Raw genomic sequence first — 24,808 nt, 5'->3', positions numbered from 1 at the left:
GCGATAACAATTTTTTTTACGAATATTTTCTATAAATGTAATTTCTCTTTGCACATAAATACTATTAAAATTACTAATAAACAGTTTTTTAACAAAAGTACAGTTATTCTTATGAATCTAATCTAAATGCACAATGCACATTAACACACCCGTGCATGGAGTATTTATCTATGTGCCGAAAATCCATACAATGTACCGAAATCCTACACTAAAAGAAATATTTCGGAGGTACTTTTAGCTGCAAACCCAAGGACTTATGAAGTTCGAGGAGCCGGAGAGCACGAAGTCCAGCATTGGAGTCAATTACTTCTTGTTAAAATAACAATATAAGTTTCAATAATATCTAATTCAACTATTATCTTATAATTGTTATATGAATATGTAAAACTAAGAGGTAGTCTGCACTTTGTAGTGCTACCAACCCCTTTTGTTTTTCTTAAGTTACTACCTCTGATGAATATAGGTTAGTCTTCACGCGCTCCCACTTTTTTTTTTTTGTTCTGTTCCTACACACGAATAAATATGTAAATCTTAGAGATAAATAAATCTTTTATTTACTGGAACATCGCAAGTTAAGAGTTAATTATTCACCCAATTCTTAACAGGTTATGGGCCCAGTTACGAATTAAACACTATATTTTTTTACTTCTCCACTATTGGAGCAAAAATAGAAGGGTGTTCAATCTTACGTTTGAGGTTATCCAGCCACGTTGTGCAAAAGTGAAAGTACTCAACACGTAAAAACCATGGAAGGTGAACTAACTCGAATAATTAAACTCAGAGACATAAATAACTGGAGTATATGGAAATTCCAAGTAAAAGTAATTTTAAAATCCAGTGGAGTATGGGATGTGGTTTCGGGCACAAGAACGTGTCCAGGTGCGCTTGCAACAACCGCAGCTGCAGATGCAATTACTGAAAACCAGAAAAGTATTGAAAAATGGAATAAAGATGATTCCCTTGCACAAAAAATCATCGTTACAACAGTTTCAGAGCAAGCAATGCTACACATAATAAATTGCGATACCGCTAAAAGTATGTGGGATAATTTTGTAACAGTATATGAACAAAAATCACTTGCTACAACACACATGTTACAACAAAAATGGTTCACAATCACAAAAGAACCGTCTGATGACATTGCTACACATATAGCAAAACTAGAAGATATAGCTCATCGCCTGAAACTTGCTGGTGAAACTATGAATGATAACATGATAATTACAAAGATTTTGTTAACCTTACCACCAAGCTATGACCACTTTATCAATGCATGGGAATCAACGCCAGAGACTGAGCGAACCAAAGCAAATTTGACTTCAAGACTGATTAATCAAGAAATGAGAGAATCCTCTCGAGATGAAACTGCACTAGCTTCTCATAAATACAACAAAAGAGGAAATTTTGAAAGACCAGCGGCTGACAAATCTAAAAATAAATGGAAACCAGGTAAATGTCACAATTGCAATAAGCCTGGTCATTGGGCTCGTGAATGCCGTAGTAAAAAGTCGAATGATAAAGAAAATTATGGAACAAAATCTACTGAGTCAAAAAGTAAACCGCATGGAAATGCATTAATGATTGATGCTTTTGCGTCAATTCAAAGTAGTGACAACCATACAAATTTATGGTATAAAGATTCAGGAGCCAGTAGTCATATGACACACCACAAGGATTGGTTTTTGAACTATGAACCGTTCAAAAAGCCAACTTGGGTACGTATAGGAGATGGAAGCTTGCTTGAAGCCTGTGGATCAGGGGACATAAATGTACTATCGTACAATGGAAATAGTTGGGATCCTAGTCACTTATCCAATGTAATATACGTACCTGATTTAAAGTATAACCTTTTTTCGTCAAACGTAACCATGGACAAAGGTTTAATGCTCTCTTCAGATAACCGCACTTGCAAATTTACCAAAGGAGGTAAAACCATAGTTATAGGTGAACGAATAGGAAACCTATTTGTAATGAAGCTGAAAGTTGAGGATGCATCAAATGCTCCACATCAAGCCATGGTAGCATCTGAACATTCGCTAGCCACATGGCATGAGAAGTTTGCGCACCAAAACTACCAGCGAGTCAAGCAAATACTAAGTCAACGGAATATAGTATTAAAGGACAAAAATGAACCTTTCTGTGATGCCTGTGCAATAGGTAAGACTCACAGATTGCCCTTTCATGGTAGCAAATCTGAAACTAGTCGCATAGGAGAAATAATACATGCTGACTTGTGTGGACCTATGCAAGAAGCATCTCTCAAAGGGTCTAAGTATTTCTTATTACTTAAAGATGATTTCTCGAAGTTTCGCACAGTATATTTTGTAACAGCAAAGTCAGATGTATACAATTGCATAGAAGACTATGTCAAGAAAGCTGAAAAACATTGTCCTAAAGGAGTCAAAATTATCAGGACAGACAATGGATTAGAGTTTGTCAACCAGAATGTTTCAAAATTATTAAATAAGTATGGGATTGAGCATCAAAGAACTGTGGCTTATACTCCAGAGCAAAATGGAGCTGCTGAAAGGGAGAACCGAACCCTAATAGAAGCTGTCCGATCCATCCTTGCTGGAAAAGGTTTCGAAAAGAAATTTTGGGCAGAAGCCACGAACACTGCTACTCATGTTATGAACTGTACAGGTACTAGTCGAATACCAAATAAGACTCCGTATGAACTTTGGTATAACCAAGAGCCAAAGATTCAAGATCTACATATATTTGGAGAAAAAGTGTACGTACACATTCCCAAAGAAAAAAGAAGAAAATTAGACGACAAAGGAAAACCAGGATTATTTATGGGATATGAACAATATGTAAAGGGATTCAGGATATTAATTCTAGAAACAAACAAGATTGAAATTGCTAGAGATGTAGTATTCAGTGGTATAGCTGAACCTGTAAATAAAACTAGAATAGAAGAAAATTATGATATAATTTTATACTTACCCAAGGAAACCGATGATGAACCTGAAAGAGAAAGAGAAGAAAACTTACCTGATGAAAACGATAGAGAAGAAAACGTACCTGATGAACCTGAAATAGGATTAGAAGAAAACTTACCTGATAACCATGACAGAGAAGAAAACGTACCAGCTGAACCTGAAAGAGAAGCAGAAGAAAACTTACCTGTAAGAAGAAACTTGAGGAAGAAACATGAATGCAGTAAACCAAAAAGGTTCGATGATTATATAGATCCTGATGAAATAGACATCGAAGAACTTTTTATTACTGACATTCAAGAACCTCTTACCTTTCACGAAGCCACAAATTGTCCTGATGCTGATGAATGGAAGCGTGCCATGCAGGAGGAGATTAATTCCCTAAGCAAAAATCAAGTCTGGACTTTAGTTGATGCACCTAAAAAAGAAACTGTGATGGAGAGTCGTTGGATATTCAAGTTGAAAAGAGATGCCAACGATAATATTAAACGATTCAAGGCTCGCTTAGTAGCAAAGGGTTTTCTGCAGAGAGAAGGAATCGACTACAAAGAAACCTTTAGCCCTGTCATCAGATTTGATTCAATCAGATTAATACTTACCATAGCAGCAAAAGAGAGGTTAGTCCTTAGACAATTTGATGTGAAAACAGCCTTCCTGTATGGCAACATCGAAGAAACAATATACATGAAGCAGCCACATGGTTTCTCTGACGGATCCAAAAAAGTATGTAAGTTACTTCGAAGTCTATATGGTTTAAAGCAATCATCCAGATGCTGGAACCAAAAATTCACATCCTTTCTAAGTAAGCATGATCTCAAAGCAACAAATGCTGATCCATGCATTTTTGTTTCTACTAACGAGAATAAAAGACTTATTCTAGGCATATATATTGACGATGGACTCATTGCAGCACAAAGTCAAGCTGTAGTAAATGAGCTTCTGGCAGAACTAAAACAAGAATTTGAAATAACACATAGTTGTGTAAATATATTTTTAGGATTACAAATAGAATGTCTGAAAGATGGATCATTCTTTGTCCATCAATCAAGTTACGTTAAAAAAATACTTGAAGTGTTCAATATGAATAATGCAAACAGCGTTACCATACCTGCTGATACTAACCAGGAGATGTGCGTTTCTATGCATTCAGGAGATCAAACAAAAGCCACCAATGCACCTTACCGTGAAGCTATTGGTAAACTTATGTATCTCTCTACTGGGACCAGACCGGATATCACTTTTGCTGTTAACCGAGCCAGCAGATATATGGAAAACCCGAATAAGATACACTGGAATGCTGTAAAAAGAATTCTAAAATACCTGAAAGGGACACAAACTCTAGGATTGTTATTCAGCCCCACTGAAGACGATCAATTGTATGCATATAGTGATGCTGACTATGCAGGCGAAGTAGAAACTCGAAAGTCAACATCTGGAAGTCTTATCACATTGGGAAATAGTCTAATCACATGGAACTCCCGCAAACAATCTACTGTTGCTTTGTCTACAACCGATGCAGAATACATTGCAGCTTGTGAAACAACAAGAGACATCATGTGGATTAAGAAACTGGTCAGAGAAGTTTGTAACACAAAGCACGTGGACACAATTCTTCATCTTGATAACCAAAGTGCTATTAAACTAATCAAAAATCCAGTCTTCCATAAACGTACAAAACATATTGACATCAAGTTTCACTATGTAAGAGAAAAATTCGAGCAGAAGGAGTTTGAACTGGAATATATCAACACACACAAACAACTAGCAGACGTTTTCACCAAAGCGCTGGCCAAGATGCAGTTTGAACAACACAGAAGCTTTTTATTACACGATCTCCAGACAGTGATTAATTAAAATAAACATATATTATAGAAACAGGGGGAGTGTTAAAATAACAATATAAGTTTCAATAATATCTAATTCAACTATTATCTTATAATTGTTATATGAATATGTAAAACTAAGAGGTAGTCTGCACTTTGTAGTGCTACCAACCCCTTTTGTTTTTCTTAAGTTACTACCTCTGATGAATATAGGTTAGTCTTCACGCGCTCCCACTTTTTTTTTTTTGTTCTGTTCCTACACACGAATAAATATGTAAATCTTAGAGATAAATAAATCTTTTATTTACTGGAACATCGCAAGTTAAGAGTTAATTATTCACCCAATTCTTAACACTTCTGTGAGTTTGCCGATCGACAGATTCACTAGATCGCAATGATGCTGCAGGTAGAAAGCTTTTTGCCGATTTATCGTTGACCGATTAATACACGAATTTGCTATATGCCTTGTCAGGTGGAATCTGGGCGGTCTTCATCATTGATGATAATATCTGGCCGCAAACACCCTCATAGTTGGACAAGTTTTTCTGTCCGGGTCTCACCTGTAAGTCGATGGTACCTGCCTCGTGTTACGAGCTTAGAGCAACCACGTCAAGAAGCCCACATTGTTTACTCATAAATGAGTAAAGAAAAAAATCGTCTATTACAAGCTTCTTCTCTGCATCATTATTGAGCTAGAAGGTTTTGTGCTAGCTGGAATCTACCCTCATTTCCAGTAAGTCCTTTAAGACAACTTCAGAAGGTCGCGTATCAGATCTTGCGCTTAGATCCAACGCTTAGCCGCAAATTCAAGGTTTCGGACCATCATCAGAACGCCACATGATGAAATAGACCGAGGAGGGCAACAACCACCAGAACTCAATAATATATCACGAGATTCTTTGTGAAGGACATGCGAGGGCAGCGTTTATACGATAAGATGTGACAATTAAGAGCCAACAGAATCACACAGCTCTCCGCTAGCTATGAACCTTTTCTACCTTTTCTTACCTGATTCATGTCGTTGTTTGAATGAAAAAGTAAATCTTGATTTTTACTCTTATGTTATTTCAGCCTAAATTCCAAATCCTTATATCGGCCAAAATGAATAATAATCTGATAAATAGCTGCAAAATCTGAATAAAATTCGTTTTCACGATTCACACTCTAGAAGTGTTTAAAATCCTTGAAAATTTTTGGTTAAAATGTTTGAAATGTATAATATAAAATTTAGAGCCGTTAAGGTATCAGTTGTCGAAAATTATATTACTCACTTTGTTGAAAGTTTTTCAACAAAAATAAATCTTACACGTTCGCAATTGAGAGTCGTTTGTACTAAGTTTATTTGACAAATAAAAAGTATTCAATACAAATCAATTGTAAACAGTATATCTTATATTACACAAACGTGTTACAAGGCAATGTCCACCGTTTTAAAGACATCGTCCTACAAAAAAAAGATCCTCCCTCCCTTCGCCGCTCTTCATTATACTTTTTCCGCAAACTTCCTACGTAATATAATTAACGTCTCGCGCACTCACGCACTCTCTTTCATCATGTTTTATACTTTTATTTTCTCTCTTTTTCGTCCAATCACTCGCTACTATAATAAATCAATTTCTTTAAAAAATGTACTTCTTTTATCATACTTTTTTGTCGCTCTTATTTTATGCACTTTGTATTATTTTTATTTTTTTGCTATTTCATTGCTTGGTCGATGATCGCCCGTCGAATCGCCGAATGTAATAATAAACAGTATAAAAATAAGTGTGTTTTAACAGCGGGCGATTCTCTCCAAAAATATGCCTTGCACGTGTGCGAGTGAGTGATTTCGAGTTCTTTGTTTCGTTATCTTTATCTTTTTTTTTCATTAAACGTAATAGTAATAACAAAAAAGGAGAGGGGTTGTACATAAAGCAAAAGTCACAAACTAAAATTATGTTATCGCCTAGCTATTTTACGGAAAATGCCCTTACGTTCGCCCTGAGGTCGCTTAAAAATCATTCATAAATGGACTGTTTCCGAAGTGTTTTTTTTTTCGGGGAGGGAGGTGTACACGATTCCATATATATATTTTCAAATATATATACGTGACAATTAATCTGGGGTGGGGAGACTTGTTTATCCGTTACTTTTCTTTAGAACTTATGAACTGCGGTCACTGCTTAAATCTGAAGGTTTTTATAATAATTATATGTATTATTTATAAAAAAGGGGTACTCTTGCTGACTTGAAGAAATATGCTTTCTTCTTGTGAGCCAGCGAGAAACGAAATGAAAATAAGAATAATTATATAAATGCCACGTTAAAACGACGCGTTCTAAGGACTTATACACGTTGAATTATAATTTTTGTGATAGATCTCTGTTTTTTGTTCTCCGTTCGTTTTTTCTTAATATAGCGTAGCTGACGTTTTACGCTTGATTTTCACTTTACATCTTTTGCTTTTATTTTTCTTAAAATTGTAGAGTTAATTTTCTTTGTTTATTATTATTTATTTTCATTAGGGCCACTTACTGTACTAACGATTCTAATATATTTCTACAGATAGAAGATTTTATTTCTGGTATATTATCTTAAAGGATTTCCGCACATTCCTGTTCCACTGACACTTATATTATTAACATTTAGTTTTAATGTTTAATGTTAGCTAGATGGAATCCAGGTAAGTCTAAAGATTTTGTAATAAGGCTGCACACATGCAAAGAAGGCAAACGTCATCAAAATAATATAAAAAGTTCGGTAAAACAGGTCATATAGGCAAATCCCGCTTTAAGAGTCTGGGAAGGGTTACGTTCTGCTAATTATTCATAATCATTAATCATTAAATCGTAATAATAAATGAACATGCACTACGGTGCAGTCAGCAGTCAAAGTGTAGATGTTTGTAAAACGCGAAAGAAAGGGTCGCTTTATTGCTTATTTACAAAGTTTCCCTGCAACGCTCTCTCTTTCTCCGTACTTTTTAATATTAATTTTTAGTTGATTTCTTTTTCAGCGCAAAACAAGTATGCATAAATGGTGTCTCTGTGTACTTTCATCTGAAACAGCTCGCAGTTTATCAACCTTCAGTTCCATAAAAATTGCGAATTGAGAGCGGATTCATGCCATTATACTCAAATAGTTATGAGCGTAAAGTTCACGTGCATCAGACAGGAAAGATACAGTAGCACGATGCAAAATACGCCGAGTAGTTTCAAAATTTATACGTAAAAGCGTGACTCTCATCGGAGTTCGAAGATATTTACAGCTTTTATATATCGTTTCAAAGGTCTTTCAATGTACAAGGGGACAAATACAAAATTAAATAAGTAATTAAAAGGAACTTATAAAATTTACAATTTTTTTTCTTAGATCAATAAATTGAATAAACAAATATCAGCCTCATTTGTTGCTTAAAAAACGTAAGTTAGATACGTATGACCAATTTCACAATGTTATTACATTAGTAATTCGTAAAAAAATGCACATAAATTAAGAGCGAATGTTATATTGATTATTAGGCGATTTGGCACGCGAAGCGCGACATGCGTACACACTATTTTTTGAAACCACTCGTTGCATCGAACGAACCGAAATGAATAAGCAAAACAATGAATCGGGATAGCCGTACGATCGATACAATGCGTTTAAGCTACGGATGGCGATGTGAAAAATTTTCGGTCGTTGAAAAAATATGTTCCCTTTTTACTGCTTTTTGTTTGTCTTCTTCGAAGAACGATTCGTGCGATGCAGTTCGCACTACATATACGTCATAATGTTGGTGTATCCACTCGAATATGTTGCTCAGTATGGATTCCTTTATTTCGCTGTTGCTCATTTTTCTTCAGTTTTAACGCTTGTTATATTCCAAGGTAGATTTCTTAAAAAAAATTACAAACGCATCTTTGGCTCCCCCCTCTATACTCCTCTGAGATACTTAATAAGGAAGATCAGCATTTTCGTGTACACTGCAATCAAAAAAAAAATATTGAGGTTATATTATGCCTATATATTAGATAATAGTTAATACCAATAAAAAACTGCGTTATTCTTTGTTTGCGGCTCAATCATTCTTTTTGTTATTTTTTTAACTTTCATGTATTTTTCAATAATACCAACTTATCTTAGTTGGTCTTATATTAATAGTCATTTATCGTCGATAATCATTACTCCACACCATTTATGATATGATGCCAGTCGATACGTTAATATTTATACTATATCTATAGAGAATGAAATATGGCATTACGTTCAACTTTTATATGAATAAGATGAATTGATCAAACATGATGTTCTGAAGTGATGCATTCTCGCAAAATAATTAGTCTATAGCGTTATTAGTAGCGACGATTTTCGATGGCGTTTTTCACAAAACAGGAGCATGTTGTTGGTTAGTTTATCCAAGGCAAGCAGGACTGGTAGTAGGCGAGTGCATGACGATCGCGAGCGTCTTTGTAGGATGATTAGTGATTCCTTGTTACATCTTAAGTAGAACAACAAAATCACTAGTCTTCCATACAACGACGCTCAGATATTTCTTTTCGGTTTCAGTAACTCCGAACGACGAACCCCAGGATAAGAAGCCAATTCTTCTTACTTTCTCATTTTTCTCCACTCACAAGCACTGTATACAGGCAGTTAGTCCTTTGTAAAATTGTTAGTTTTATGATATGAGTTTGATAAATAATGAGAATCGAAAATTAAGCTCAGCTAGTTGAAGTAATCATTTCTTGAAGTTACTGAGCCTTGTTAATCTTTGTTCCTCATTTAACATATTCCAGTTAGTACACATACAATGTCTCAAAAATGTTTGTCGATGCGTTAAATTAATACTCTAATGGAATTTCAAGCACAATTGTTTTTGCAGGTTAAAGTAAAGCAGATTATGTTAAAATAAACATGACATGTTTTGTTAAAGTACATATTCTTACAGCTCATTCATTCATACATCAATTATTTAGTTTCTTGCAAGATTGCGAAATTTACGTATCTCATAGTTAAATTATTTCCATTCGAGCCATTTTGCTTTAACGCGTGGCTATCGCCGTATATATTACTGTCGATATTGATCCCTATCGCAATAAGAATTACAAATATAGTCCACATGAAATCAATGGACTCGCAGTACAAATTACAAAATACATATTTAAATACACAAGCATCTAGTTATCACAAGCGAATTAAGAACACGAAATTTCAATAATACAAATGACCCAAAAATGTCACGAATATTCTAGGATGACGCACTTATCGATACGTATGCAGCCATAAACAAACGATCCAAGAACCAAAGAGCAACGCATTTTTTCATTGTCAGAAAGAAGACTCGAAAAAACGGAAATAGCATCTCAAAGAGGAGTCAAGTAGAAAAAGTAGAAAGAAATGCATGAATAATAAAAAAGAAGCGGCAAAGCATTGTCGCCTTGCGGTACAATATGCTCTGTGCTCGTGTTATTTACCTTTGTTGCAAGAGGAACTGAGCCATCTGTATCTGATCAGGCATGCCAGTGATGGTGATGATGCGGTCGTTGCTGCCAGGCAGCGGCAGGTCTATGGTTATGCCTGCGCCACTGTCCGATCTAATCTTGCGGATTCGCGCACCACCTTTGCCGATTATGGCTCCAGCGAGCTATGAAATAGAAAAAAATTCTAGATTAAATTGCGTCACGCCAGCGTTTGGATTTTCTTTCGACTGCGCAACATCGGCGAGTAGGAAAAAGTTTTCCATTCTAGATGACATTCAAATTCAGAGATAAGCTTGATTTAAACTTTGCTGCTGTATAAGCGAGCGTTTGAAGCATCAATTCTAAACTTAATAAGTTTCAAAGTGAACCATGTATTCGAATTCGTCGGACGTTCGGTATGAATTATTAATTCGTCACTTACGTCTTTGGGAATGGTGACCTGGGTGCTCGTGGCATTGCCGCCAGCAGCACCTCCCTGACTGCCAGCGTTATTGCCACCGCTCATGGGTGCATTTCCCATTCCGGTGTTGCCACCGCCGGCTCCTCCGCCGAGCCCGTTCGCGTTTCCACCGCCACTGCCGCCGCCACCGCCACCGCCACCGCTGCCGCCACCACCGCCTTGCATGCCGCCGCCGCCGCCGCCACTTCCCCATCCGTTACCTGTAAAACAATCAGTTGCGCATTATGATCCATTCTCTTGCATATTGCGAACACGGAGGCACTGTTCCGTTGTATTCAGTAGCAAGAAAAGCTTACCATTGTAGTTTCCGCCGCCACCGCCACCTCCACCGCCACCGGCTCCACCGCCACCGCCACCGGAGTATGGAGGTCCGCCGCGGTTGCCATTGAAGCCACCGCCGCCACCGCCTCCCATGCCAGGTCCGCCGCCGTTGCCTCCGCGGTCTCCGCCAAAGTTACCTCCGCCAATACCTCCGCGGGGATTGCCGCCTCCGCCGCCGCCGCCACCTCCGAAACCGCGGTCGGGACCAGACATTCCACCTCCGCGTCCACCGCCGCCGCCTCCGCGACCACCACCCATACCTGGGCCTCCGAATCCACCTCGGTTCATGTCAGGTCCGCCTGTAGAAATTAAAAATGATTGTTTAGTACAAAGAGAATTTGGTAATTTTGTGCGCTCTGCGTGACGTGTGTCTGTACTTCACTTGTTTTTGCATATTTTTTTAAATCAAAATTCGTTAAACATTGTTGTGTATAGTAATATCGATTTGTACGTGTCCAAATTTAGTTTCTTGTTTTAGGTACAATAAAAACTCAAAGTATCACAAAGAGCAGATTTTTCAGGGATACAGACAGGAAAGCGAATGAATCCAAAAGAAAGACGTTAAGCAAATCAACAAAACGACTATTGTCAGTCGTCGCCCCTATATCCCGAAAAAACGCCTCTCTAAACGCATCCGACCGAGAAAAGCATCACAGTTCTTTTCTCGGCCAGAGGCACGCGCAGCCGCAGATAAAAATAGCAGATAAAGAAGCTTGCAAAACTACAGCACCTGGGAGGAACGGAGTTGGGGGAATGAACGTACCACCGCCTCCGCGGTTGTCAGGTCTGCCTCCACGGTTCATGGGGCCTCCAGGACCACCACCAGGTGGAGCATTAGGGGGACCACCTCGGCCTCCGCCGAAGCCGCCACCAGGCTTGCCTCCGGGGCCACCACCGCCGCCACCGCCACCGCCTCCGGCGGGTTGGCCGTTTTCACCGTAGCCGCCGTATTCCTCAGCGTAGAATTCATCGTAGTTTCGTGGGTCGTAAGGGTTGTTCACGCCCTTCAACGGTGACTGAAACGAAAAGAGATAAGTTAGGCCGGTGTATAGACGTAAATGCGCATCGAAAAATCGAATAACACTTACGGTCTTGATGGTGTTGATGAGCTCTCGAATGCAATCGAGGACAGTCTCGGACTTTCCGCAGACGCTGATGAGCCTGTCCGTACTGTGGGGACAGCAGTTTGAGTAGATCTTGATCCTGGCTCCATTTTTCGTTCTCTGTAACAAGCAAAGGGAAAACACCATTAGTCATTTGTACAAACGTGGCACAATTTTACAGTGAAAAATATACAGATTTGAGAAATCGATGCAGAACGAGGACTCACCGCGAAGCGATAATTTCCCCTCCCGCGCGAGCTTTATGGATAAGCGCAATCAGCGAAATTAAGCTCGCGGCCTAAAATAACTCCCTCGCTCACGTGCGAAAGTGAAACAAAACGAGGTTGCGGACACACAAGTGTCGGCGGCGCACAGTGCGCAACTATTGTCAACGGCCTCGGCGATGGACAAATGGCGTGTTTAACGACGGTTAGCCGCGCGCACTTCGCGAATATATCGCTATAAATATACCTGTTCTCGCCGCAATTGTCTACCCTTTGTGCTTGCTTCGCTTTTGTTTCTTTTTTCCTTCCCTTTGTTTTCGGTGGCGCAATCGCTTCGCGGTACCGGGGGTGAAAAGTAAGTCCTATTTCTTTTATTTTTCAATACTACGATTATTATTACTCGACGTAGAGCCGGGAACAAACAGAGAAATTCCATTGCGAATTTCTACGAAGAAGCTACACGTCTAATCCTGTATTCACGAAATTCCATGAATCTACATCGACGAGCAGCTCGCGCAACGTATTCCATTCTGTGCAAATGAGAGAAACAGGCGGATCGATGAATTTTCATGAAAAGTTATCGCGTCGCGATCGTAAGGTCCGATTTCACCGGGAGCCCAGTTGGCCGCTGCCGGTCGCAAGCGTCGCAGTGCCTCAGAGTTTTTCAGGGTAAAAACCGACTCGTCCGATATGTAAGTCTTGATACAATATTGAATCTAACGTCGTCGCGATTATAATCCCATCTGAGAGAGAGAGAGCGAGAGAGAGAGAGAGAGAGAGAGAGAGAGAGAGAGAGAGGCTCTAATCAAAGGGAAAATTCGCGTTTTCACTCGGGCTGTGTCATTATTGCCGTAATTGCAAAACTAGTTCCCCCACGTGTCTCCGGGAAAATCTCGACTTTCACCGCAAAGTCAAGATCGGCGCGCAGTCGCGAAACGTCGTCCCGGTGAGAAGTTTCGCGACGGATCTTCAACTTTCGTTTTCGAAAAATCGCCAAAGTTAGCACATGCGTGCGTTGTAACCGAGATAACCTTTGCAGAAACGAGAGAGATACGAGATGTCGCAAAAATACTCGGCGGAGGAAGTCTCGCGGCACAACAACGCCGACGACCTGTGGATAGCGATTCACGGCAAGGTCTTCGACGTCACCAAGTTCCTCAAGGAACATCCCGGCGGTGAGGAGGTGCTGCTGAGTCTAGCCGGGGGAGACGCCACCAAGTGCTTCGACGACATCGGTCACTCGCAGGTCGGAAATCGTTTCGATCGGTTAAGCTTTTCCTGGGATGACCTCATAATTTCGCAATGATTTTCGACAGGAAGCCATACAGCTGAAGGACACTTTCGAGATCGGCACACTCCAGGGCGAGCTGACCTCACCGGTCGCGGCAGCGAGTACCGGTCCGACGGTGGACGACGACGACTGGGTGTACGAGGAGCCGAAGAAGGAGGCCAACCCCTACATCCCCGTCTTCATCGGGCTGGCCGTCGTCGTCTACGCTGTTCTGTTCTACTACATCTTCTAGTGACTCTAATAACCATACCCATCGACTAGTGAAGTGTTGCAAAGTGCTCGAATGTATGTGCGTGTTGTGTATCTAGAATAACTACGTGTAAGCCCGCAGTTTATCGAATTTCCGCGTGGAATGCTGTACGTCTCCGGGTTTGTTGATTTAATAAACGTCGTTCACCACCGAATCATCTCTGTTTATAAATAGTTCTCTCCTGCCCGAAACTATCATCATCGAAGCAATCACGCGTCGATTCGAACATCTCATTAGCGACCGATCGTGGCAGCTACCAAACGCGATGATTTTCAAAATTTTTTAATGTATATTTATTTCTCGTGCGGCGTAGCAAAGGCGCAGTAGTCGCTATCGCGTCATCGTGACTCGGCAAGTCGGGGGGGACGCCACCGGTTCTATATCTCTCCTTATCGCCGTGCGAGCGTCTATATAGGTATACATCTCCGCGTTGTAAACACGCGAGTGCATCGCTAGCTGGAAAATTATTTTTCGAGAAAAGCGCGCCAATTCGAGAGGACTGATACAATGTAATGCACGCAGAGCAACAGGTGCGCCTGACGCGATTTATTTTTTAAATTCAATGAAAATTGCAATAAGCTCGTTGTTATTCGCGCGAGCTTCGCGGGCCGAAGGTGAAAATCCGCACACGCGCGGAATATGAATATTTTTGGAGTGTCGAGTAGTCGTTTCATGAAATCTCCTCCGCATACCGGGTCGCGATTACACGGTCGGTCATCAATTCGCTATTACGGCGCGAAAACAAGATTATCTTCGAAAAAAATCGCGATACGTCGAAGTGACAGCTGCATGTGTTGTCAATCGGTGCGGATCTCACCGCAGTCCCGAAAACAGAGCGAGCTGTGTGCAATATCGACGCGAGATTAATCGCGCGAATCTACAGCGAATTTACGATAAGCGCGGAGGATTGTTATACCGAGATAGCGACGGTAATCGATGCTATACACTTATACACGTGCGCCGCATCTAAAACTGCCGCATCACAACTAGACAGCTGTGATGATGTTCACGTTTTGTTTTCGTGCTTATCATAAAAAAACTACATAATCATCGCGGCCATTCATTCGCGAATATTCGAAGCCAACACAACAACCGGTCACTCGATAAGCCGTATCAGCGCATTTATTGAAATGCACACATCTCGCGACTTATCTAATGCGGCTCATGCATTCGCGCAGCAGGAAAACATGCTAATGCCGGAGCCTCTGAATAATCAACATTAGGCGAGCGACGCGAGTCTCTCGAAAAATCATCTCACGGAGGATGAGATATGCTCCGATAATCGTCGCACTCCTATACATCGCCGCCTCCATGTGTGTGTGTGTGTGTAGAGACGAATAACGAGAGCGGGGATGAGAGAGAATAGTGGGGAGGAGCAGAGCCGAGCGCAAAGACAAGTCCCACCAAGCCGGACAGCGTCAGTCTGCTCGCGAATGCGGCTTCGCGGTGAAGAGGCTTGCGCGTTGGCTCGTATTTACCGTCCGACTATTGCTATCGAGGCGTCTCTTGGAGGTAAGCTTCCTTTTTTAATGGTACGATCATTAAGCAATACGATGATTGTTTCCGCGTCTTCTTTCGGGATACGGTTTCGATAAGGGAAAGGGGGGCGAGCTGAGGGTGTATTTTTAGAACTTATCACGGTGTTTTAACGACGATACGAGGAGAGACTCGAGTACTCGCTAAGATGGCAGACTCCACTCGAGGAAAACGCTCGACTCGCGTTGACAGATAAATTGCTAGATATAATGACGGATTATAGTCGTCGAGCGGCGACACGCAACAACAGCGCGCCGGGGATCCGAAATATAGTAATCAACGGCGAAAATGTATAAAAAGCCATTTTTAACCTTCGTTTCTCTACGCGTGCATATCATCATAGACATAAGAGAGATAGACTGCGTGTGTAGGTTAGCATAAGTGGCACCCTGTTAGAGAAAGACAGACTCTCTTATGTCAATGTGTAAGACAAAGACACCATACCTTCTATCAATGCTTGGTATATGGAAAGAAGGTATGTCGTCTTTCTCTAATAGGGTGCCACTTTTGCAAACCTACACACGCAGTCTATCTCTCTTATGTCTATGCATATCATACAGGCGAGTGCGTCGTCATTCGCTATGACCTCGGTTTATAATAAAGCTCATGTAAATCGACTGCTATCGAGGACGAGGTGATAATCGAGGAAAACGAAACGTTTCTGAACTTTTCACGACTCATCCGGTTATCAGAACTAGTTTGTTATTACTTTTGCTCCGAGGTAGGAGTCACCGCTTTTAATATGATACTCGTACCAGGAAGCGATCGTTACGTAATACCGAAGGAGATCCGTTCGAACTTGAAAAAGAAGCTCATCACGCGTTTATTTTTCTTCGCCGTCCGTCGGTGCACGATCTGTCCAAGTGTTTCCTTATCTCTCGCATATTCACACTGCGCAACCAGCGTCGAGATAAAAAAACGACTGGAAGATTCCTTCTTCGATCGCTCCTCTAAAATACCGATCACTGAAATACAATATTCAGTTTCAGCTGGTTAAGTAAAAGGAAAAATGCCGGAGATGAAGCAGTACACGTTCGAGGAGGTGCAGAAGGCCAGCGACCAGACTCGCACCGTCATAGTGATCCACGACAAAGTCTACGACGTCACGCCCTTCCTGAACGAACATCCAGGAGGCGAGGAGATCCTTCTGGACCACGGTGGCAAGGACGCCAGCGAGGACTTCAACGACGTCGGCCACTCGACCGACGCCCTCGAGATGATGACCAAGTACCAGGTCGGCGAGATCGTCGAGGCTGAGAGGCGAAACCCGCCCAAGAAGGACGGCTGGAAAGCCGGCTACAACAGCAAGAACCCCGAGAACGAGAAGTACGTGAGCGGGCCGGGTATGCCTTTTGGTCTGCTGGTCGGTGGTGTCGTACTCGGTGCTCTCGCCATCTTCTACCTCTTCCTGTGAGGCTTCTCTCATATACAAAGTTTTTGAGGACGTTGTGCGGTGTTTTTGAGGTTAGGTGTTGCGGGTATACCTAACTTCGAGCGGTATGGATTCGTTTCGCGAGGATTATTTATATATAGATAACGTTATCTTATTATATATGTATAGAGAGAAATTTTGTAAATTTTTTACTGCAGTGTTTGTGTAAAGCCTTACGTGCATTTCGAAGATCCATGATTCCGTTGTTGTTTTTCTATGAGTATACAAGTAATCGACACAGTGTTATGAGCTTTGATGCGTTAAGCGGTGGTTCGAGAGGTTGTTGTTTTTCATTGCGACACGAAGGAAAGTATACTTATATATTATTGCAACGTTACAATGTTTCATATTCGGCTGGTGTTTTAATCCGACTGGGTGCATTTTTCTTCGATATTCTTAGATTGATTGTAAAATAAAAAAAAACGTCGTTTGCCGATTTGACGACGAGTTGTAAAAATTTTTAACGCATTCCACAATATAATTATATAATATAGAAAATAAAGCGAGTTTTAATAATGCCAATAGTCGAAATTTCCATCGCCTCGAGCTTAAAGGCCTTTATTTTACTTTTGTACTACATGTGTAGTTTCGTCGCGCCGACTATTATGCATACTATTAACCCCGAGGCCGTGTGTGTAAAGAGCGAAGCATTCTGAAGAGCCAATGAGTCGAATCAGGCTTGTTAACGCCGACGAGTCCAACTGGAGCGTAAGAATTTAACGACGACAGCGAACGGGATAAAAATCGACAACGCTCTTGCTACTCCTTATCTCCTCTGGGCTTCCGTTAGTTCAACTTATATACTCCGTGCATTGTTATGCAATATGCGTCAATTAATATTTATCGTACGCGCCGTAAAATTTAGATTTCCCTTATCTCCCGGCTTCTAACGAGGAATCGTTTATTCACGCATTTGTGGTCGAGTGTATAATGCTCGGTTCTCGAGATGATGGAGATAAGGCTTCTATTTTCTAAGTTGCGACGAAGTTTTCCTTGTTATGATTGGCTTTATGAGACTATACTGAAGCGAGGCGAGAGAAAAAGCAAGCCTCGCGTGCGCAATCGACAGGCATCAGTTGTCGAATTCGAGAGGCCGTGAGTACACACGGCACACGCGGGGCGGATCTCTCACGAGCGGAAGTACGCGGGAACGGAAAGCAGATGGCACGATTAACAGGAAGGATATGCGGTCTCCCGCAGCCGTATGTGTCGTGTATGCGCGCACGTTTCTCTCTCTCTCTCTCTCTCTCTCTCTCTCTCTCTCTTTCTCTCTCTCTCTCTCTCTCTCTCTCTCTCTCTCTCTCTCTCTCTCTCTCTCTCTCTCTCTCTCTCTTTCACTCGCGCGTGTGTGTGTATAGTAGACAAGGACAACGGCGGAAGTAGCCGGACCCGGGCCAGCTTCGAATGGTCAATTATGTACGGCGACGAAAAAAGCCAGTCTGCGTTTCTTTTTTCGGAGGGGGCCAGCCGAGGTTTTCCATGGGAAAAGTTGGTGAGAGTCGAGGTGATGGAAAGTGTCATTACCGACGATGACGTTACACACGGATTATGTCATATGCGCAGCAAGCTGTCTCTACGTTACGTTGAATGAATTTTTCAACGATCAACTACTTTCGTCCGCGACTTTAAATACTTGAACGGAAGAGCGGCCGAGGCACTGAATTATAGAACAAAGAGCTGCGGACTACAACCGCAGGGAAAATCTATAGTCTAGTTACAGCTTCGCGGAAGATTTGCCGAGCGCGAGCTTCGCGTGTCCCATTAAAGCCTCGTCTTTCGGCTTTAATAACCCTGAGAGCTATTTAATAAACCGCACCGGTACTGCAAGTTTCCGAGCCCTTTCATTACGCTCCGCTTTTGAAAAAGTTTCTTGTGTATAGGTAAGTGTACATACAGAGACGGTGTCGGCAAAAAGAAATCAATCGCGAGTAGTTACCTTCGAAGGGGTTGTGTGTGTGTGTGTGTGTTTGTACGCGATGAAAAGCCGCGTAACCTGAATTACGCGCTATAGGAGGGAAAACGAGTTCCGCTGAATTTCGTTGACACGTACGGCCTCTTCCACCCGATTGACCAGCCGTGTAACGTTGTGGGAAAGCGCGGACGGTCGTGATATTACCCTTCGAAGGATGAATTAAAATAATAATGTTCATTGCCAAGACAATATTCTTCGAAATTTTTCCCGCGCATCGGTCGTAAATCTGCCGTAAAATATCCTCGCCGTCTCGTAATACGCATTGATGAATGATTTATCTGGCTCGTCACGTGCCGGTTTTCTGTATTTGCCGCGGCTACGATACTGCGCGGCACAAAGCTTTATGAACTCGGCTGTTTTAATGAAGCTACCAGCGTGAAAAATGCGCTGGCCGCGGAACGTTAATTGCGGCGGGCGCAGAGAGAATTCGAGGTTGAATTTCAGCGATGGGCGGAATCGGAAAATCGAAAGCGCTGCAGTTTGATTACGAGTTTCGATTTTAGAACGAGTATCAGAGGAACGTAACGATGCGGTTGAATATTAAGCCCTGAACACGGAGAAACAAAGGGAGCAAGAAAATTAATTAATTCATTTCGTTCTATGCTAATGGAACACGAAAGCTCGGGCAATTAAAGCTCGCAGAGCCTTTTATCTCCATTAATTCGACGTGTTTGAATTTTAATATCCCTAGTTACCCGAGCGTTTTAATTAAAACTCGATCCACTTAGCTTATTTTAACAATAATCGACGCCAAAAGTTACTCGCTCCGAGCGCGTCTCTCTCACTGCAGTACCAGCATCGTCTCTAAAAATTCCCATCACCGCTCGCGTCTCGCCTGGCCTGAATCTCTAGCAGCAGCAGCCATCAAACCACCCGTCCTGCGTGAGAAAAGGGAAGCAGCAGCCAGCGCACGTTTAAAAGGCCACCGACATCGTTCCGAGCGAGATAGAGAAAGAAAAGAAGCTGCAGCCGGCGAATCTCGATTTTCCCGAGGCGGAAGAGAGAGAGAGAGAGAGAGAGAGAGAGAGAGAGAGAGAGAGAGAGAGAGAGAGAGAGAGAGAGAGAGAGAGAGAGAGAGAGAGAGAGAGAGAGAGGGAGAGAGAGAGAGAGTAACCATCGTCTTTGTCAGAGGGAAAAGGTGTGCGAGGACCCTCGCTTTATACTCCGAGATAATACCTTCCATTAAAAAAAAAAAAAAATTGCCATAAGAATAAAAAATACAAGAAACTTTGTTTCCGGACGACAACAAGAAGCTTATCGGCGTGCAGGCACACGTGCCGCTCTCGCACCTACTCTCGGTACATTACATCCGTTGCGTCACCTTTATCGCGGGCTTGTACGCGTAGTCCTTGCATTATGCATCCATCGGTCCGGCGCGCGACGCTTTTTTTTATTTTTACCTCCTCCTTTGTGTCGCCCGAGGGAAGATAGGAGCGTATACGTGCCGCGCTTGTTTACGGTTATAGTTCGAGGGCTGCTGCGGATTATTACGACGATGGGCTGAGCGCTCGTAGATAAAGTCGTATACTTTGTAGAATATTTTTTCTTTATTCCTCCAAAGAACTGCCGGTATATAAACGGAAAGAAGTAAAGATAAAGTAACTTATTCTTCGCGAAGCTGTTTTGAAGCGATGCCACCCGATAGTCTTCGACACTGATTAGAAATAAGGAAATAAAAACTAAAGTGTAAATCTCACCGATCGTCGGGTCGATCCTTGCCAGTCTTCACGAGTGAAAAAAAAGAACACTTCACGAGGGTAAAAATAAGCGGAGGCAGAGCTCGTCGGGAGGTGTGCTGCTGCCACCGCTGCCGTTTGACAACTGAGGTCTGTCGGGACGCGCAGGGCCTCCCTTATTCTTGCCAGGCCTTCCGGCGGTCCCCGCCACCGTCCGGGGGAAGGAAGGGAGGGGGAGAGACGCGCTTTGTGGCTGCGACGCCGAAGGGCGAGCGAACGAGCGCGAAAACTTCGATGCGGTCGATTCTTTTATTTTTTTTCGCGTTTATGCGGCTACTTCTTCCTTTTTAGCTCGCTATCGCGGGGGTGGCTTTTCGGATAGCGGTGCAGTGCGGTAGCCTGAGTTATTCATGTATTCCACGCGCTGCAGCGTTATTCCCGCCAAAAAATCTCGCGGCTGCCGAATCAAAGCCCTTTATTTGGCAGAGAGAAAAGAGCGCATGCATAGCTTCAACGGCGTAACGAAGAAGACGAGAGAAGCCTTGAGGGGAATATAGAAGTGCCGCCGCTGGCTTTTGTAAGACGTCACGTGACTTCGCCGCTGCTGTGCTGCTCTTTCAGACTGATGATGGTCTTTCTCGTTTCGTCGCCGGACGTCCTTTTTCAAAAGTAGAAGAGCCATGGAACGTGTCCCGGCGAAACGAGATTGAAGTTCCGGGAAATAACTGTGTTTTCCAACGAAATTATCTTATAAATTTTCTTCTCACACGCTGAAGTTGATAACTTTCGATGTACCGCAGCGAAACGAGAGAAATTCAAAAAGCCGTTATGAAAAGATCGTTTTCCCGTGCAGCAGCCGGCGATTTTTCCCGCGCGTTCTCGCAGCCGGCAGAAGAAGCGTCTGGAAACCGAGACCGTCGCGAACAATGAAGTCCAATTCGAGAAGAAACGGCCTTTTGATCCGAATTTAAAATTTCCATTATGCGTATTTTTATTATTTTTAGCGCCTTTTGTAGACACTCGCAGCCGATAGTCGTCGTTGCGCAAACTGCAATTGATATCGGCGCGATTGTATTATGCATACGCGTATACAGCTTCCTCTGTCGGCCGTCATTTATAGCCGAGCACAATAGTTAGAGAAATATGAATATATGTTTAATGATGCGCGCGTGTATTCGAATGAAAGAGTAATGCAACCTACTTTACCAGAGATAGAGAGAGAGAGAGAGGGGGGGGGGTGAGAACGAATTGTCGTAATCGAGGCTTTCATGCTCGCGGTAAAGAGCGTCATGAATAATCGATGCCGCGCGAGTCTTTTTTCCGTGTCGTAATTTTATAATTTTGCGTGGAAACGCTCGGCGCGCATTTGCATTCGATAATCCAGTATACAAAACGCAGCTCCGTGTCTATAACAAAGAGGCTGCAACGCCTCGACGAGCTTACAGCTGGCCGAGCGAAGCGAAATTTAAAAGAATCTTCTAAGCATCCTTCGGTACAGATGCATCGAGCCCGAAGAAAAATTCCTCGAAAATCTCTCGACTTCCTCAGCCGCTTCAAGAAACTCGACGTAGCTGCAGCAGCAGCGGCGGCAGCGCAAACAGGCCCTTTAGGGAGAAAGAGAGCGGCCGCGCACACCTGGCGCGGCAGCTGCTCCCTGCAGAAAGAGCCGTCCGTTATATACCTGGTGTATGTATATACCTCGAAACAGCGAGACGGAGCACCTGTTCGGTCGCCGCCGCTGCTGCTGCTCTCTGTGTGCGTTACATTGCGTGCCATACGGGCAAACCCCCGTAGCACATGTCGCACGCGCGCACGCGTAATAATAATATCTCGAGAGCATTCCTTCACCGATATGACGCTGTTTTTCCTCTACTACACACTCGTCGTTACACTTTCACTTCGAGCGTGACAAGCTAATGACGATCGCGACGACGTTCACCACGATGATGATGATGATGATGATGATGATGATGGAGGGTATGTAGGGGGTAGCTACTTGGCCGCGTTCTCGCGAATCAGCTGTTGCGGAGGGAGAGACAACTACGGGGGTTGCTCGCCGGGGCCTAGAGGAGTCGAGTGAGCTGTTTTCAGGGGGAGGTGTGTTTGATGGGGGGGATCTTTTTGGGTCAGTCGGTGAGGGGGGATGGGAGCTTTTCAGCTGTTCTGTGGTTGTAATAGGAGTGGGTGGCTGAGTCTGTTGTCCGCGCAATTGCTAGTGTGGGAGAGAAACTGCGCGAGAGCTATGTTTCGAAGGTAACGCGGTATGGTATTATGGTAATTAGATCATACTTTGCGTTTCAATGATACCGGCAATTTGCTCAAAGCGTGTATACGAGGCCTTTTCGAACTCGCGCGGGAATAAACTAGGCAGTTGGATTCGTGCAGTTCTCACGACTGAAACTTCGTAGAGAAGTTGTGGGCTTTCGATGATGCGGTCAAAAGTGTTGGCTAGTTTAAAAGCGAAAAATGATATTGATTTAACGAATTATTTTCAAAGATGTCTACACTCTAAATTTGAAAAATCAATAACTGTCAAAAAGTAAGTTATATAAAGGATTAAATTATTATAAATCGAATTTCATTGATGAAGCATCGGGTAACCAATCTTAGCCGTGGTAAGGTAGAAATCCACCTTAGATACGCGCCGTACAAGAATAAGTTTACCGACCGGAGATCTCTGCCTTACCAGATAGAGTACACAAAATTTTAAATTTCAACAACTCTATAATCACACACAAACAATACCCTCATCTCCATTTCGTCGAAGCGACTAAACGACCATAAATTCAGTATACTCGCAAACAAAATGAAAAAGACTACGAGCGTCGTCACCTCAGCAGTGTGTACTCGAAACCTCTCAATTAACGCCCCATAATTGCTCCTAACACGACGACGACGACGGCAACGAGAGATAACATAAAGCTACATAACGAGCAAAGAAAGACAAAATTCCCCCCTCGAAGTAGCCGACCGGACGAAGCACCGGCGTCGCGTGCGCACAATTATCCGGCTCAGTTTCGTGGAATTAATTCGCGTGGCCTGCCTTTTCCCAAGAGCAGCGAGAGACGAAAAAAAAGTAATTTTGGCCCGAGCCCGAAGCAGACAAGAGGCGATTTTATCGCATCTTGAGAGAGACAGAAAAGAGTAGTTCCCTTTTTATTGCAATTTTTCGTCAAAGATTTCACAGCTGAAGAACGCAGTCGATAAAGCAGAACACAGGTGTGTGAAACAAAGCAAAAGATGATCGAAAGCACGCTCATAAATTTCTCCCGGAACTACACGAGTGAATTCCACTCCTCGACCTATCGTAACGAAAAATGCGCGCGCGAGCAAGTTTGACGCCCCCCCCCCCTGCCTAACCGGATTTCACGGCTGATCGGTGCAATAGCAGCAGCCCTGCGCTACACGCCTCTCGTGCTTTATTTCCCCCTTGCTCGGGCTTCCCGACCCCCGGGAAGACGAATGGACAGGGGTGGAAAAATCGTCGCCGGGACGAAGTTTAACCGGTTGTTTACCGATCGAGCAACGCTTTATTTATGTCCTGCTTTTCTTTCCCCCGTAATAGCATACGAGGCTATTGAAATATCGTTCGCTTATTTTTCACTGGTAAAAAAACTCTCTCGAAGCGTAAAATTACGCAAGAAGCGTCGCTCCGAAAGTGTCAAAAGCGCCAGACAAGCTCGGAGACTAAAATCAATAAGAGCCATTCTTCGCAAGCTCGATTCAAAATATAACGCGGCGATGTCTCTGAGTGGTAGTGCCGTGTCTTTCTCTCTTTCTCTCTTTTGCGTCAAATCCTTTATTCTCAACTACACACTCCGATTCGTCGAAAAACAGCGCTGGGAGGAGCTTTCTTTCGCGTGCGAAATCCGGCATTAAGGCAATTCGCTTGCGCGGAAAGCTCGTCGCGCAACGAGCTTAATTACGCCGATGCTGTTTTTTTTCGTCGTCGTTCTCGTTGGCTCGTCAGCGCTTCTTTTTTTTACTGTAAGCGAAGGAATGCGTTGGAGGATAAATTTTTAAAAAAGAACTCAAGCCAATAAAGCGAGCGAAGCTGCAACGAGCATTTCTACCATTCCGTCCGATGAGATCGGAAACTTTGGCCGACACTAACTTGTGAATTTACGAGACTCCGGAGTCTTGTTTCTACACTTGTATACGAAATTGGAGTACGCACACGTATATTTGTACCCGTGAGGGTCTCAGAGCAGGAAAAATGAGAGCTTTCAGGCTCGTTTAGTTTTAAACAAAAATGCGACGCTTTAATTTTAAAGAGCTTTTACTGGAATTGCTTCTTTGGATGTGTATTCTTATTTATACTTGAACTAGAGAAG

At 42.7% G+C, this 24,808-nt stretch overlaps 2 protein-coding genes and 1 non-coding gene across 18 annotated transcripts in view; 1 reads left to right on the top strand and 2 right to left on the bottom strand.

The window, feature by feature from the left end:
* Window positions 1-6,081: 6,081 nt before the first annotated feature.
* Window positions 6,082-24,808, bottom strand: part of LOC103315636 (heterogeneous nuclear ribonucleoprotein K) — a 75,857-nt gene continuing 57,130 nt past the window's right edge. For 11 of the 13 annotated variants that reach the window (XM_032600952.1, XM_032600953.1, XM_031932785.2 and 8 more), the window contains 6 exons: window positions 12,079-12,213; window positions 11,721-12,006; window positions 10,966-11,289; window positions 10,631-10,869; window positions 10,204-10,373; window positions 6,082-8,712 (listed from right to left, as the gene is read on the bottom strand). In XM_032600952.1, coding sequence (XP_032456843.1) covers window positions 8,682-8,712; window positions 10,204-10,373; window positions 10,631-10,869; window positions 10,966-11,289; window positions 11,721-12,006; window positions 12,079-12,213 — 1,185 coding nt within the window. In that variant the 3' untranslated portion in view covers window positions 6,082-8,681. The remainder of the gene's footprint in view (window positions 8,713-10,203; window positions 10,374-10,630; window positions 10,870-10,965; window positions 11,290-11,720; window positions 12,007-12,078; window positions 12,214-24,808) is intronic. The other 2 variants (XM_031932792.2, XM_032600954.1) reach the window with 1 other exon arrangement.
* Window positions 9,188-9,274, bottom strand: Mir7 (microRNA mir-7). The gene has a single exon (NR_039003.1). It is a non-coding gene; the product is annotated as a microRNA mir-7 (primary transcript).
* LOC100116300 (cytochrome b5) lies at window positions 12,447-17,348 on the top strand. 4 transcript variants are annotated; one of them, XR_004345070.1, is made up of 5 exons: window positions 12,447-12,672; window positions 12,828-13,009; window positions 13,357-13,563; window positions 13,634-15,370; window positions 16,378-17,324. XR_004345070.1 is itself a non-coding variant. In XM_001607123.6 (4 exons), exon 4 carries the CDS (start codon window positions 16,404-16,406, stop codon window positions 16,806-16,808), a length of 405 nt encoding a protein of 134 aa, XP_001607173.5. In that variant the 5' UTR covers window positions 12,860-13,009; window positions 13,357-13,563; window positions 13,634-15,370; window positions 16,378-16,403; the 3' UTR covers window positions 16,809-17,348. The 4 variants fall into 4 exon arrangements, 3 of the variants coding, with proteins under 3 accessions (XP_032456848.1, XP_031788654.1, XP_001607173.5); XM_001607123.6 differs by lacking the exon at window positions 12,447-12,672 and having other exon boundaries at window positions 12,860-13,009; window positions 16,378-17,348; XM_032600957.1 differs by lacking the exons at window positions 12,828-13,009; window positions 16,378-17,324 and having other exon boundaries at window positions 12,451-12,522; window positions 13,634-14,012.

The sequence above is a fragment of the Nasonia vitripennis genome, chromosome 5 (assembly GCF_009193385.2).
Source record: "Nasonia vitripennis strain AsymCx chromosome 5, Nvit_psr_1.1, whole genome shotgun sequence".
In the NCBI taxonomy this organism is placed as follows: domain Eukaryota; kingdom Metazoa; phylum Arthropoda; class Insecta; order Hymenoptera; family Pteromalidae; genus Nasonia; species Nasonia vitripennis.
This window is presented reverse-complemented; position numbering and strand designations above follow the sequence as displayed.